Source organism: Erpetoichthys calabaricus, chromosome 17, assembly GCF_900747795.2.
Source record: "Erpetoichthys calabaricus chromosome 17, fErpCal1.3, whole genome shotgun sequence".
NCBI classification, from domain to species: domain Eukaryota; kingdom Metazoa; phylum Chordata; class Cladistia; order Polypteriformes; family Polypteridae; genus Erpetoichthys; species Erpetoichthys calabaricus.
This window is the reverse complement of record NC_041410.2, coordinates 78,383,400-78,397,666: the sequence shown is the minus strand read 5'-3', so window position 1 is coordinate 78,397,666 and position 14,267 is coordinate 78,383,400. Positions and strand designations below refer to the sequence as shown.

The window sequence follows — 14,267 nt, the reverse complement described above, 5'->3', positions numbered from 1 at the left end:
CTTCCCTACTAAAACTGATGGGCCGGCTGTCACAAATGAGAGTATTTTGGTGTTATTTTGTTGTAATTGTTTTAATTCAGTCCTAATCATTTTTTTTATGGTCATTTGAATCATGAGGTCCCTGCGTGGAGTTTGTATGTTCTCCCTGTGTCTGTGTGGATTTCCTCCGGGTGCTCCGGTCTCTTCCCACAGTCCAAGACATGCAGGTTAGGTGCATTGGCAATTCTAAATTGTCCCTAGTGCATGTGTGTGTGTCCTGTGGTGGGCTGGCACCCTGCCCGGGATTTGTTCCAGCCTTGTGCCCTGTGTTGGCTGGGATTGGCTCCAGCAGACCCCCGTGACCCTGTGTTAGGATATAGCGGGTTGGATAATGGATGGATGGATAGATGAATCATGAGGATTTTTGTCTTGTGCTCATTTTGTGCAATTATTTTGTCATTGAAGTGGTTTTTGTAGCTTGTCATTTTCTTTGAATATTCCTGTGATGTGTTTTTGAATCACCGTTGCTATGATACAAAGTGTCGTTGTTAGGGGGTGTGTCCTGAACGTCCCACTGTTTGCCCTCATCATCATAATGGCGTTTAAAGTGGCCTCACACTTCAGATTCTGGAAAAAGAAAAACAGCTAAAACCTAACATTTCCGTTTAGTTATATAAGTAAAACATTTTAAGGTAGGTAGTCAAGAACTTTTTATAAGGCTTTATAGACTTTGTGCTTTGTTTAGCAGTTTGTGATTTAACTATTGGTTCTCTGTTTTCGTGGTTTTGACCCAGTCAGTATTTTTTGACTGTTTTTGCCCTTCTGATTTTTTATTCCTATATTCTTTCCTCCGGGGTGAGCACAGTCCACTGGAGAGGATGTCGCTGCTTTTACTGGGTCCTTCCTGTGTGTCGCTAATTTATAATTCCAGCTATAGGCTCTTTAGTTGTACTTTGTATTTTGTTAATGCTTTGTTTTCTGGAATTTTGTCTTTTTTTCTTGAATTCTTGTTTTAGCACTTATTTAAATTCATTTGTTTCTTGAGCTGTTTATTTGCTTTAATTCATAAATTAAGTAACAAATAGTTTTTAATAATGCTATAGTAATAATAATGCTGCAGCTGGAGTATGTGAATTTCCCCTTGGGAATAATACAGTATCTATCTATCTATCTATCTATCTATCTATCTATCTATCTATCTATCTATCTATCTATCTATCTATCTATCTATCTATCTATCTATCTATCTATCTATCTATCTATCTATCTATCTATCTATCTATCTATCTATCATATTGTGCCTTTCATATCTATCTATCTATCTATCTATCTATCTATCTATCTATCTATCTATCTATCTATCTATCTATCCATCCATTATCCAAACCGCTGAATCCGAACACAGGGTCACGGGGGTCTGCTGGAGCCAATCCCAACCAACACAGGGCACAAGGCAGGAACCAATCCCGGGCAGGGTGCCAACCCACCACACTATCTATCTATCTATCTATCTATCTATCTATCTATCTATCTATCTATCTATCTATCTATCTATCTATCTATCTATCTATCTATCTATCTATCTATCTATCTATCTATCTATCTATCTATCTATCTTTTATTTGTATGGCCAGGTTTTTTCGTCAGTTTCCCTTCTCCATGTGTGCCTATTCACAGCCCTGAAGCTGTAGGAGTTGATGAAATTGCAATAGAAGTCCAACAGATAGCAGAGGAAGAATCATTTAAGGGGCTAACGAGAATTTGACAGTGAATTTAGAGAACTATTTAGTGGATAACAGCTTGGAAGCTACCAGTTTATGTACTGATACCCAAGGATGGGAAACTGACAAATTGTTCCAATTACAGTGCAATTTCTTTTCTCTCAAATGTTAGTAAGGTCATGTTGAAGACCATTCAAAGTAGATTGCCGACTTAAAAAGATAGAGTTTACAGACGTACAAGCGGATTTAAGAGAGAGAAACTAGAGATATTGTTAGTGATTTAAGAATATCAGAAGGAAGTTGCTGTGTACTGCTCAGCCACATTATTAAAACCAGCTGCCTAACATTGTGTAGGTCACCCTTGTGGCACCAAAACAGCTCTGGCCCGTCAAAGTATGGACTCCAATAGGCTTCTGAAGATGTCCTGTGGTATCTGGCACCAACATGGTAGCAGCAGATCCTGTAAGTCCTGTAGGCTACGGGTTGGGGCCTCTATGATCAGACTTGTTTTTTCAGCACATCACAGAGATGCGCAATTGGATTGAGATTTGGGGAATTTAGAGGCAAAGCCAACCCCTTGAACTCTTTGTTATGTTCCTCAAACCATTCCTGAACAATTTTTGCAATGTGGCAGGCCACATTATCCTGCTGGAAGAGGCCACTGCCATCAAGGCATACCATTGCCTCGAACTGGTGTACGTGGCATGCCACAATTTTTAGGTGGGTGGTACATGTTAAAGTAGTACCCACATGAATGCCAGAACCCAAGGTTCCACAGCAGAACAGTGCCCAGAACATCACACTTCCTCCACCAGCTTGCCTCCTTCCCATAGTGGATCCTGCTGCCATCTCTTCCCCCGGTAAATGACACACATGCACCTCACTGTCCACATGATCTAGAAGAAAACGTGATTCATCAGACCATGCAACCTTCCTCCATTGCTCCATGGTCCAGTTCTGACACTCACATGCCCACTGTAGGCACTTTTAGTGGTAGATAGGGGTCAACATGGGCACTTTGACTGGTCTGCAGCTCTGCACCTCCATGCAAGCTGCAATGCACTGTGTATTCTGACACCTTTCTCTCATGGCCAGCCTAAAGTTTTGCAGCAATTTGTGCTCCAGTAGCTCTTCTGTGGGGTTGGACCAGACAGGACCAGACAGGCTAACCTTCGCTCCCCACAAACATCAATGAGCCATGTCGTCATCAAAAATCAATTAAATCACATATTAATCAGACTACTAGGACATCATTTTTTCACTTAAGAAATATAGCAAAAGTTAGATCCCTTATAACTTTGCAAGATGCTGAAAAATTAGTTCACACTTTTGTTTTCAGTCAGCTAGATTACTGCAACGCACTCCTCTCAGGACTACCTAAAAAAGACATCAATCAATTGAAACGAGTGCAGAATGCAGCTGCCAGAATCTTAACTAGGAAAAGAAAATCCAAGCACATCACCCCAGTCTTGATGTCACTACACTGGTTACCCCTGTCATTTAGAATTGACTTTAAAATACTGCTTATGGTTTACAAAGCCTTAAATAATCTGCTCCATCCTATATCTCAGAATGCCTTTCACCGTACACTCCAAATCGTGACCTTAGATCTTCAAATGAGTGTCTGCTTAGAATTCCAAGAGCTAAACTTAAAAGAAGTGGTGAGGTGGCCTTCTGCTGTTATTCACTTAAAATCTGGAATAGCTTACCGATAGAAATTCACGAGGCTAATACAGTGGCGCACTTTACAAAACTGCTAAAAACACATTATTTTAACATGGATTTCTCACAGCTTCATTTTAGTGTAACTCTGATATTCTGTATAAGCATTTAATTATCATTATCATTCCTGGTGGCTCCATAATCGGTACTAACCCCTACTTTCCCTGCTGCTCTTTTTCCAGTTTTCTGTGGTGGCGATTTGTGCCCCCCTGACCACCCTGATCAAAGCACCGTGCAGTCCTTACATTGATGGATTGAAGGCTGGAGGTCCACATGACCATCATCATCTAATTCTTCCATGTGAAGCCTGAAAACTATGAGGACTGATTAAGATGTTAGGTAGAATGCCCAGTGGGGACTGGGTGGTCTCGTGGCCTGGAACCCCTGCAGATTTTGTTTTTTTTTTCTCCAGCCTTCTGGAGTTTTTTTTTTTTGTTTTTTTGTCTATCCTCCCTCTGCAGTGGGCTGGCGCCCTGCCTGGGGTTTGTCTCCTGCCTTGCACCCTGTGTTGGATGGGATTGGCTCTAGCAGACCCCCATGACCCTGTAGTTAGGATATAGCGGGTTGGATAATGGATGGATGGATGGCTGGTCTATCCTCACTGGCCATCTGACCTTACTTTATTTTTTTGTTAATTAGTCAGTCAGTCAGTCATTTTCCAACCTGCTATATCCTAACTACAGGGTCACGGGAGTCTGCTGGAGCCAATCCCAGCCAACACAGGGCACAAGGTAGGAACAAACCCCGGGCAGGGCGCCAGCCCACTGCAGGGTGCACACACACACCAAGCACACACTAGGGACAATTTAGAATCACCAATGCACCTAACCTGCATGTCTTTGGACTGTGGGAGGAAACCGGAGCAGACCCGGGAAGTGAACCCAAGTCTCCATACTGTGAGGCAACAGAGCTACCACTGCACCACCATGTTGCCGTTTTGTTAATTAGTATTGCCTAATTTTATTTTTATATTTTTTCTTTTTTCTTTCTTAATTTTGCAAAGCACTTTGTATGAAAATGTGCTATATAAATAAATGTTGTTCTTGTTGTTGTTGTCATTTTACCGGTTGTCCTTCCATGGACCTCTTTTGGTAGGCCCTAACCACTGCATACCTGGAACACCCCACAAGACCTGCCGTTTTGGACATGCTCTGACCCAGTCGTCCAGCCATCACAATTTGGTTCCTGTCAAAGTCCCTGAGATCCTTACACTTGCTCATTTCACATGTGCTTCCAACACGTCACCTGCAAGAACTGACTGCTCACTTGCCGCCTACCCTTTGACAGGTGCCATTGGAACGCGATAATCAATGTCATTTACGTCACCCGTCAGTGCTTTTAATGATGTGGCTGATTTCTTGCGTTGATCATGTTAAACTGTGCAAACACCTGAATGTGCTGATGTGGAATTTGTATTCTGGCCAAGAAGCAGCAGTTAGAGCAGTGCATGGAGAAACAGACTCATTCCCAAGGGAGTTACGACAAAGAGTTTAATTTATATGCTGAATACTCAATAAGAAAAACTGACCTAGAGGAAGATAAGTGTGGCTTTAAGGTAGGTGCAAGGAATATTAACAATCCTAGATACGCAGATGAAACCACGGTTAGCAGAAAAGAAAGAAAATTTAAGAGCTTTATTAGTCGAGTGGAAATAGAGAGTGACAAGTTGGGTTCAGTTTAACTATTAAGACCATCAGGTGAACCTGACCAAGCAGATTATGAAGATTTTTGACTTACAAAAGTGGATGTTGTTACAAAAGCAATTTCATTGTGTTATGCAATGACAGTAAAGTGCTTGCTTGCTTGATTGAATGACTTTTGTTAATCACTCTTTGATCAGTTAGCAATAATAATGGCTACAACACTCAGGGAATAAGTGGAATGTTGGCATTTAGAAGAGCAGCAATGAAAGATGTAAGTGTTGTGAAAGGTCAGGTCAGGATGGTTAAGTGTTGTATTGTGCAAATGTGAAAGATGGACAATGAAGAAGTAAGACAGGAAAAGTTAAAAGTCTTTTGAACTTTGGGGTTGGAGCAAAGTTCTCAGTGTAACCTGGAGAGCTAAAAAAAACCATTATGATGATTTCAAACCAAATTAAATCTCAATATCCGTGAGAAGCCCATATAAGGAAGCTTAAATTGTCATTCTTTGGGTATATAGTGAGAAGACTGGACTTTTTACAAAAAAGGAAAAAGGGGCAACCAGGTATGACATAAACAGACTCAATTACAACGATTATGGAAACCTTCATGGTAGAACGCAAAAGACTGTTGAAGACCAGAAAATCTGAAATGATCTATCTTCTATGTCCTGACCTGTATGGGATGGAATTGTGATGCCCTGTGCTTATGAACCCCTGCATGGATTAAACCCCGGGCATCTTGTAGTTCATCACCGACTAGAAACTATCCATCACTTTTTGCAGCAAGTGCCGGTAAAACAATTATCAGAAACCAGTAAGTCTTGTAATGTATCAAACATAGTCAATTAGCACTAACACACGAAAAGGAAAATGCAAAAAAGAAAATTAAAGACTGAATACACCAATTGTTAAAAAAAAAAATAATGGAAAGGAATCCAATAAGCACAGAGCTCCCTGCCTCCATCCCCAGAGATCCCCCCCATTCCTCCTGTTAACTCGGAGGCCTAATCTGAAGCTCCCATTACACTTTTCCTCACTGCTACTTGATTGATCAGCAAAACACAACAATCAAATGGTGACCCCTGGCATCATCTCATTCATTTTATTCTACCTCCAGGTTTTCTCTCTTAATTTCCAGGGATGTTCTTGGGAGTCTTCCAGTTATCACACATGTTGTGACGCTGGCTATGCGGTATGCCGTGTTCTGGTAGGAAATCACTAGAACTATTCAAACCTTCTCACGTGTGTGTGCTTGCCAACATGTGTGTGAGATTTCTCTTTCGTTTATGCCTCACTGCTCCTTAGTGGCAGACCACCATTGCCATGATGGGCTCGTTTTTACCTGAAGGCATGCGCGTGTGTGTAGGCCTCTGTGCTACACAGACACTCCAGGCCAGTCACCTCCAAAGCTCGCCTGTATGCCATTATTGGAGTTGCTATTACCAGAGTGTGACTCGTTTCTAAAGGTAAGTGCACCTTCAACTATTTACAAAAGTGGCACTTATGCTATAAATTGTTAAACTTAATAAAATCATTATCACTGTGATGCAAGCCACCACAGGAATCAATGACCTTTGTATTTCTGTTCATGAAGTCTTCTTCTGGAGACAGTCATCTCACAAACACATCGGACTCCTGAAGACTGTCTCTAATCTAATCTGTTGAACAGGAGCTGGAGCTTTTTCTTTACCATAGTGATGATCTGTATGCTCTCAGCAGTGGAGGTCTTCCTTGGCCTACCAGTCCCTTTGTGATTACTGAGCTCATCAGTATATTCTTTCTTCTTAATGATATTCCAGACAGTTGGTTTCGGTAATTCTAAGGTTTTACAGATGTCTCTAATAGTTTTATTCTTGTTTTTCAGCCTCATAATGGTTTCTTTGACTTTCATTGACACAGCTCTTGTCCTCATGTTGAAGAATGGCAACAACAGACCCCAAAGGGAAGACGCAAGCAGAGGTATCTTATGAAGCAATGAAACACACCTGAGGAATCACAAACACCTGCGACACTGATTGTCCCAAACATTATGGGGCCCTGATATGGGGGGACCGTGTAGAGAAAGTTTTGTCATTTCAACATGGTATGACCGAATTGTATGATAATACCCTTAAATGAAAGTCTGCAATGTGCACTTTAATCACATCTCAATTGTTTGATTTGTAATTTTAAACTGTGGAACAGAGGGGGAAATCAAGGAAAAACGAGTCTTTATCCCAAACATTACAGAGGACACTGTACATAAAACTACAGGGCGCTATATGGTAGACAGACAGACAGACAGACAGACAGACAGACAGACAGACAGACAGACAGACAGACAGACAGACAGACAGACAGACAGATAGATAGATAGATAGATAGATAGATAGATAGATAGATAGATAGATAGATAGATAGATAGATAGATAGATAGATAGATAGATAGAAAAATTAAAACAGATTAGAAAAAAGAATAAAAATTAGGATACTAATAAGTATAAGAAATGTCTTCTTACCGCTAACTGAGATATGGTGGCTAAAAGCCAGGGGGGTGGCAGTGGTCTTGAGAAGAATCTGGCATACATAGTACCCAGCCTCTTGCTGGCTTATGCGGGTCAGCCGAGTGTAGGAGGTGATGCCGAGTTCATTCTTCACATGGAGAGCATTTCCAGAAGGAGAAATCCACCGTGTGTGTGCCACCACATTGGGCTGTGACACGGTGGCATTCAGCTGCAGCGTACTGTCTATCGGGACGGGGTTTGGTGGACTGCTGGTGACTGCAAGGGAAAGCAAAAAGCCCAATAACCTTAACTTTATATGGAACCATTCTGGGACCCTTTACAAGTGCAGACATAATATAAAATTATTTACATTAATTTTTACATTTAGAGCACCAACAGGTTTAGTGACTTGTTCAAAGTCACCCAGTAAGTCATAGGTGGGGACTGAACTAGCAGCCTTTGGAATTCTGGCTTAATTCTTTAGTCATCAGAGATAACTAGGACAAGTTTAAATTTTTATGTGTAAAATTCGGCCATTCTAAAAGGTTCCATGGTAATCTGGCAGTCTACTTGCTGTGCACCCAGCCTGAGCTCATGATCAGTGAGTCACCTATAAGATGCTTTGTCTGAGCCTGTGTCTGTAACTGTGACTATGATGAACAAGGACAAAGGTGGACATCACTGGAATCTATGCAATGTGGCGCGTGGCATCTAGAAGCCAAGTGACGAGAGAGCTCTTGTACAGGATACTTCCCGAGAATGCAAGACTCCCAATATCCTTTCTGCTAAGGGTCATTACTAGCTTGGTTGTTGTGAAGTTTTTGTCACCCACAGAGGCAGTGAAAAGCCTGTCAGAAGCCCCCATGGCTATCATTCTCTTAATGGCAATTGGGCCATTCTTGTTATTTTTATTATGGAATAGGTTGGCATTTTGTGGCTCCTAGGAAGGGTTCAAATGACACTGCAGCCACTCCTTGTGTCTTTTCTGCAGGTACTCCTGTTTCCTCCCACATTCCCAATGGCGACCTGTCTGGATCAATTGTTTTAGCCTGGAGTTAGAGCAGGTGTAAGAGAATGTGCCATTGTGGACTGATACCCAATGAGGATTAGCTACAGTTCCCAACTCTCCATAGCTTCCATCCATCCATCCATTTTCCAACCCGCTGAATCCGAACACAGGGTCACGGGGGACTCTCCATAGCTTTATATAGGAAAAAGAAAAAATAAACGAATGACTGCCTGGCTGTCTTGTGTAATTACTGGCTGGTCAGCAGGCTGTCAATGCTAATATAAAGTTACATCTTTGCTAAGGTCATACTGTGAACTCACAAGGCTGCTGTCACATTTTCATTCTAGACCCCTGAAAAGTAGCGACCTGTCTCATGTCTACTATGTGATCACTGATGGCACTGAGCTGCTCAAACAGTGACTCAATTTATAATCTCATTAATCACTCTCACTAACAGAATTTAAATTGTTCTGCATTTGTATTATACAATCATCATGGAAAAGACTTTGAGTAACATGTGACATGTATAACAATCTGAAAGAAGAGGTCTTAAAGGTGTTAATATTTAAGTGTTCTAAGTGGAGAAACTCATATTCCTCCTTGTCATGTTTCATCCAGGTGTTCACAGTGTGTTTTTTGTTTGTTTACTGTCTAATTTTATGCCATTTATTTGTATTTATGTTTCTTTTATTTATTATGTACATTTTACTTTGTGTTCAGTTATAAATAGTAATGACCTAGGTTATGTTCCTTGTGTTTTGTGGGTGGTTCCCCAATGGGCGGGGCCACCTGCCAATCACCACCACCCAGTATTTATGGGAGGGATTTCCATACTTCCTGGCGGTTAATTTTGAATGCGCTAAGGAGTGGAGAGTCCCCTGTATTACTGTGCCTTTGTGATTGCCTTTGTGCTTTCTGGATTTTTTGAACCTGTATTCTATTTTCGACTACAATTTCAGATTCTGCACTGGGACTTTGTTTACTGTGGCTTGCCTTGCCTACTGTGAATTTCCCCTTGGGATTAATAAAGTATCTATCTATCTATCTATCTATCTATCTATCTATCTATCTATCTATCTATCTATCTATCTATCTATCTATCTATCTATCTATCTATCTATCTATCTATCTATCTATCTATCTATCTATCTATCTATCTATCTATCTATCTATCTATCTATCTATCTATCTATCTATCTATTCAGGCAATTCCTTTGTGCTCTTCAGAACGTTGTGTATTGCAAAGCCTTTTGTGGAAATAAACCTTTTATTTTATAAAGATTTTTCTCGCCCTTTGGGTTTCTAATTAGGGTTTTAGACTGTGTTTTTGTAGTGGGTGATTTTTGAAAGTGTTTTAGAACTACCCATTCATGACACTCCTTGTGGTGGTTGTGTCTTTGGGGTTGTGACATCCATTCACTGAATCTGCAAGGGGAATCTGCTCATCCTAAATGGACACGTTTATCAGTTTACTTGCCATTGTCAAGTGGTCTGCGTTCCTGCCTCACAAATCCAGAGTCCTCAGCTCGTGTCCCGGCCCAGACGTGGCCTATGTGGAGTTTGCATATTCTCCCTGGCTCTGAGTGGGTTTTTCCTCTGCGCTGTATGTGCATGTTAGGCTCATTCACAACACTAAATTGGATTATAATGGTGGCCCTTTCACATCCAGCAAGGAGGTTTGGGTAACCACTGCTGTCTTCTTTTAATGGGTTTGTTCTACAACAGATCACCACAGATTTTTTTTTAAAAATGTAACCACTCCAGGTAGGGGCTTTAAAAATCCCTTCTCATACAGCAGACACCCAGCATTTTTAAGCGATGTGGACTAAAGTCGCTTCTGGTGGCCCCTCCAGGATTAGGGGTCCTGAAGCTTCAGTTTCACTGGTTTCATAATCGATCCGCTCCTGCTGGTATGGTATGGCCTTGTGCAGGGATGTGCCTAGTTAGCTGGTTCCTGGATGGTTCTAGAACTCATCCACTGGGTAATAACGTTTATAAGGTGGGTGGATGGATTTATTGCCATCATCACAATAATCTCAAACTCTGCAAACATGCAGGCTGTGAGGTGAAGGGGTGCCAGCTGATAAACACAAAGAAATAGTAGAGTCCTGTGTTTCCTGGTTACATTGTGGAATTAGAACACTTTGCCAAATACTCTTCTGTTCCTTTTCCATACAGCTGCCATCGACCACAAAGCTTTCTGTCGAGATGGGTGGTATAAGCACTGGTATTGAGTTACAGTAGCTGGCATCTTTTGCTATTTAAGATTTGCTGTTCTTATTTTTCATCATGAAAGGTGTTCAAAAGTGGTTCAAATTCCTTTTTATGACCTTTATTCGCCCGCACGGTGGCGCAGTGGTAGCGCTGGTGCCTCGTAGTTAGGAGTCCTGGGTTCGCTTCCGAGGTCATCCCTGCATGGAGTTTGTATGTTCTCCCCGTGTCTGTGTGGGTTTCCTCCCAAAGACATGCAGGTTAGGTGCATTGCCAGTCCTAAATTGTCCACAGTGTGTGTGCCCTGCCTGGGGTTTGTTTCCTTCCTTGTGCGCTGGGATTGGCTCCAGCAGACCTTCGTGACCCTGTGTTACAATATAGTGGGTTGGATGATGGATGTCCTTTATTCTTCACTTTTGATTCTTTTGTTTAGGTTAATTTTGTTGTTCATGTTTAATAATTATATAATTATGTATTCTTTGTCATTTAGTTTCTGTGTGTCTAGGTATCTTCTACTACATTAAATGTGTTTTGTGAGTAGTTCCCCAAGAGATGGGACCACCTGCCCATTACTGTTGAGGGAACTGAGGAAACCCATAGTGCCTTGTATTGCATGCGCTGGTGTTGGTGAGTTTTTGTGATTACTGTTATTCTTGTGCATGTCAATTTTTTAGAATATTAGAATAATGTAGACAGGAACAAGCCATTCAGCCCAACAAAGCTCGCCAGTCCTATCCACTTAATTCTTCTAAAAAAACCATCAAGTCGAGTTTTAAAAGTCCCTAAAGCTCTACTGTCTACCAGACTTCTTGTTCACTTATTCCATGCATCTGTGGTTCTCTGTGTAAAGAAAAACTTCCTAATGTTTGTGTGAAATTTCCCCTTAACAAGTTTCCAGCTGTCTCCTCGTGTTCTTGATGAACTCATTTTAAAATAACAGTCTTGATCCACTGGACTAATTCCTTTCATAATTTTAAACACTTCAGTTATTTCACCTCTTAATCTCACTTTGGTTAAACTGTATAGGCTCAGCTCTTTTAATCTTTCTTTATAATTCATCCCCTGTAGCCCTGGACTCAGCCTAATCGCTCTTCTCTGGACCTTTTCTAGTGTTGCTATGTCCTTTTTGTAGCCTGGAGACCAAAACTGCACACAGTACTCCAGATGAGGCCTCACCAGTGTGTTATAAAGCTTGAGCAGAACCTCCTGTGACTTGTAAAACCACACATCAAGGCGCTATATAACCTGCCACTCTGTTAGCCTTCTTAATGGCTTCTGAACATTGTCTGACAGTTGACAGCGTAGAGTCCACTATGACTCCTAACTCCTTCTCATAAGGTGTACTATTTTCTGATCTCCCATTCTGTATTGTAGATGCCACTTGGGCTGGACGGGCATCCCAGCCAGAAGAGGGGATGGTTCTTTACCCAGACAGGAGACTCCTAACAGGCATATAGGCATCCCGACTGGGGAGGAAGAAGGGATCAAACCTGGAAGGAAGCATGGAAAAGCGTGGATGGACAGCCCAATAAAAAGAAATGTCACTTGGGGATTTTTATTCCACCAAGCATGCTAGATGACAGCAGCCCTGGATATTGATGCCCAGTGGGAAACCAGCAGGGCATGCCAGGAGATATAGTCAAGTAGAGCAGCCCTGCTAGGTTACTGGGTGCCGTAATAGGGCGTTGTAGGGAGACAAGCTCCCTGTTATAATGGACTTCCGTGTGACCCAGAAGTACTTCCATCAGGATTTGCCCTGCCACTGTAATAAAACGGACCGCACTCCCTTATTTAGGTGAGTCGGATCTGGGAGGAAGAAGGGCAACACTTGACTGGAGGAGAGCAGTGCAGTGGTGAAAAGAATTGTGGCAAAAGAGAAGAATTTTGGAAAGAGAAACCTGTGTTTGTGCTTGTTGTGACATATTTGAGGCGATTTGGTTAATAAACCAACCTTTATCTAAACCCGGGACTGTGCTTGTGTGTTCATGTTGCGGTTTGGGTCGTTGATGCCCTGGTTTCCATCACAGTATTCAAACCTAACATTTTTACATCCTATGTGTAATACTTTACATTTACTGACATTAAATTTCATCTGCCACAAATCTGACCAAGCCTGTATATATAGGGCGGAGTGGTGGCTCTGAGGCTAAGGATCTGCGCTGGCATCCTGAAGGTTGCTGGTTCGAGTCACTGCCAAAAGAGATCCTACTCTGCTGGGCCCTTGAGCAGAGCCCTTAACTTTCAATTGCTCCAGGGGCGCTGTACAATGGCTGAACCTGCACTCTGACCACAAGGGGTATGTGAAAACTAACAAATTCCTAATACAAGAAATTGTATAAGGCGAAATAAAGAACAAAAAAAAAAAAAGTCCCTCTGTGATGATTCAATGGATTCTCAATTATCTGCCAGTCCACCTGGGTATCATCTGCAGATTTAACCAGCTTATTATTTACATTCCTATCCAAATCATTCATATATTTTAAATAAAGCAGCGACCCTAACACTGACCTCCGAGGGACATCACTCTTAACATTGGCCAGTTCTGATGAGGTTCCTCACACCATCACCCCTCCGCTTCCTGCGTCTGAGCCAATTCTGCACCCATCTAAAAACATCACCCTGAACTTCCACTTGTTTTAGTTTGATGCCCTAGATGTTCGTGTGGCACCTTATCAGATGCTTTCTGAACACTTTAGTGGATTTTTTGTCCTTTTGGTTTGTTTTTCGACCTTCTCAGATTCATGTTTTGCGACTGGTTTGTCACTGCATGGCTGTTTGTCTTGAAGCCAATTCCTCCTGTGCTTTTTGTGCTCATCCAAGCTTCATTGTGCTACAGAGCATTTCTGGATAATAAATATTTTTATTTATAATGATTCTTCAGCTACCCTTTATGTTTTTATGCTTTCACAGTTGAAGGTTGGCGGATCTTTTCACTTGTTTAGTCGTTTTGCTGCCGCTTTTGAGACTTTATCATAAAGTACTCCCAAGATTATAACAATTGGTTCTACATAAATATTATCTAACATGTTTGAAGTTCTGTAAGATTTACTGTTTAAAGTTAATACAGTTATCTTTATTTTTCTTTCAGTTCAGTGATAAAGATTCCTAATGTGCTATGTTGTGTTGTATTATGTTGTACAGTTTGGGACAATGCTCAGTGTGAAAGGTGCTATATTAAAGGTATCTGAGAAATGCACATAAGCACATAAGTCCCAGTAAGTGCAAAAGAGATCCCAAAAACATACCACTAAATCGGGATAGCTCTGCAGAGCACAAGAAGCAAAGCAATCGCTCAAAAACATTAAGGCACTCCAATGCAAAAACTCCAATTACAGTAATCCAGAAAAACAGTAAAACACGCATCATGAAGATCAAAATTCCAAAGGCAAAAGCACAACACAAAGCACAAGTAAACTCATCACTCTGAGGCACGCTCGAAATGAACCACCAACACCTGTGGAAGACCCTCCGGATTTATAATTTGTGGTGGTGATTGGCAG

The 14,267-nt window shown here is 41.5% G+C and overlaps 1 protein-coding gene across 1 annotated transcript in view; it reads right to left on the bottom strand.

Annotated features, from left to right (window-relative positions):
• g6fl (g6f-like) overlaps window positions 1–14,267 on the bottom strand; it is a 56,195-nt gene that overhangs the window by 29,251 nt on the left and 12,677 nt on the right. The window contains exon 3 of the mRNA XM_028823515.2: window positions 7,563–7,823. Within this exon, the coding sequence (XP_028679348.2) occupies window positions 7,563–7,823 (261 nt within the window). The remainder of the gene's footprint in view (window positions 1–7,562; window positions 7,824–14,267) is intronic.